The sequence below is a fragment of the Seriola lalandi genome, unplaced genomic scaffold, assembly GCF_002814215.2.
Source record: "Seriola lalandi dorsalis isolate HSWRI2012SDOR001 ecotype SW California unplaced genomic scaffold, Sedor1 jcf7180002052121, whole genome shotgun sequence".
NCBI lineage: Eukaryota > Metazoa > Chordata > Actinopteri > Carangiformes > Carangidae > Seriola > Seriola lalandi.
The window spans coordinates 5,847-7,657 of NW_019522674.1; the positions used below are offsets into that span (position 1 = coordinate 5,847).

At 42.5% G+C, this 1,811-nt stretch overlaps 1 protein-coding gene across 1 annotated transcript; it reads left to right on the top strand.

Annotated features, from left to right (window-relative positions):
* Positions 1-636: 636 nt before the first annotated feature.
* Positions 637-1,742, top strand: LOC111650039 (phosphatidylinositol 3-kinase regulatory subunit alpha-like). Its single transcript, XM_023399813.2, has 2 exons — positions 637-810; positions 1,561-1,742. The coding sequence occupies exons 1-2, from the start codon at positions 677-679 to the stop codon at positions 1,739-1,741; spliced, it is 315 nt and encodes a 104-aa protein (XP_023255581.2). The 5' UTR covers positions 637-676; the 3' UTR covers position 1,742.
* Positions 1,743-1,811: the final 69 nt, after the last annotated feature.

The following is a 1,811-nucleotide window of genomic DNA, read 5'->3' on the forward strand; positions in this document are numbered from 1 at the left end:
TACAGTACGCTGCAGATTACACACGACACGGTGAGGAGATGTAGTGTCACGATTATAGTGACCAGAATGATCACCTCTCAGTTTCATCACAGTGTTGTTAAAATGTGCTGAACATGTTCAAAAGGTAATAAAACAACCTGAGGTCATTTCACCAAGTGGCTGTTTGTATTTAAACATTAAAATAACAGCGTGTCCAACACGTCTGTGTCATCTGCTGCTGCTGCATGTCCACTCTGTCAACAAGGGAATAGTGAATTTATTGTTTTCCGTGCTGTGACGTCTTTCAGAGACAGACACTGTAGACACACCTGTGGCTGAACAAGTAAAAACATGTATATTTATCACATAAGTTATGAGTTATTATTGATAAGGATATCGATTTGAGGCTTCCTAGTTAATCATGATCACATTGTTGCAGTAACAGGCCGACACCACCAGGTGGAGCTGTCACCACTCACTCACAGTAGCTGATAGAATATGTAAATGAAAATAAAACCAGGAAACAGCAAGAAAAGTAAAATATGAGATAATTAATTTAAAGCCAAATTAAATAAATAGGTTTTCATTTCTGTAGATTTCTGTATCGTATTTTCAGTCAATCCAAAATCACTGGTAATTACAACTTCCGCTCACGCCCGTGTCACGCGTGTCCGTCTCCGTCCCGCAGGAGATCCAGATGAAGAGGACGGCCATCGAGGCGTTCAACGAGACCATCAAGATCTTCGAGGAGCAGTGTCAGACTCAGGAGCGCTTCAGCAAAGAGTACATCGAGAAGTTTCGCCGGGAGGGCAACGACAAGGAGATCCAGAGGTAGGAGGCTGTTGCCATGGCAACTGAGACGGAGACCTTTAAAACCCACAAATTTATATATATATATTTGAAGGGGGCCTGGCTGCCGTAGCAACAGAGCATGCAGGAAGAAACACCTGCTGGTGGATGTAGTCTGAAGCTGAAAGGAGGTCCAGCTCTCTGGTGATTCAGTGTCTACATTAAAGCTCCTCCAGTGTAAAGGTCTGTGTCCATGTGTAGTTTGATTATAGATCAGCTCTAGCTTCTATATTAATACTGTGAAAGTATCAAAGCCTCAGTCCACAGAGAAATGCACACAGCCTGTATTCAGAAACTGAGCCTTAAAACCAGCCGTCAGGACTTCTGGAACTTTGTGATGTCACAACAAAGCAGTCACCAAGCCCCGCCCACCTGGACCCACCATCCAAACCTTGCAGGATTTGGTTTCTCTGAGTTTTTTTACCTGAAATCTGCTATATTTTTATTAGATCACTTAGAAAACAGTCGGCCATTATCGATCAACACTTGAAATAAAACACAGAAGAAGAGGAAACTATGGAGCTGTCATGTGCAAACTAGTTCAGCATTGGAAAGAAATAAATGATGAATTAATGATGTAACACAACTAACAAATACCAAAAGACCACAACACAAATACAAAATGTATAATAAGAGGTTAGAGGGTTTTCAAATGCTGAAGTAAATTCCTACATCAACTTCTTCTTCTTCTTCAGACACATAATTAGATAGATTTTTTTTCTCTCTCTAAAGGATCATGGAGAACTACGACAAGCTGAAGTCTCGCATCAGTGAGATCGTGGACAGCAAGCGCCACCTGGAGGTGGATCTGAAGAAACAGGCCGCCGACTACAGAGAGATCGACAAGAAGATGAACAGCATCAAACCAGACCTGATCCAGCTCCGCAAGACCAGGGACCAGTACCTCATGTAGGTCACACCCGGACGCAAACACACAGGTCAAATCAAAACTGTATAGTAGGACACGTTGTACTAACAGCTGC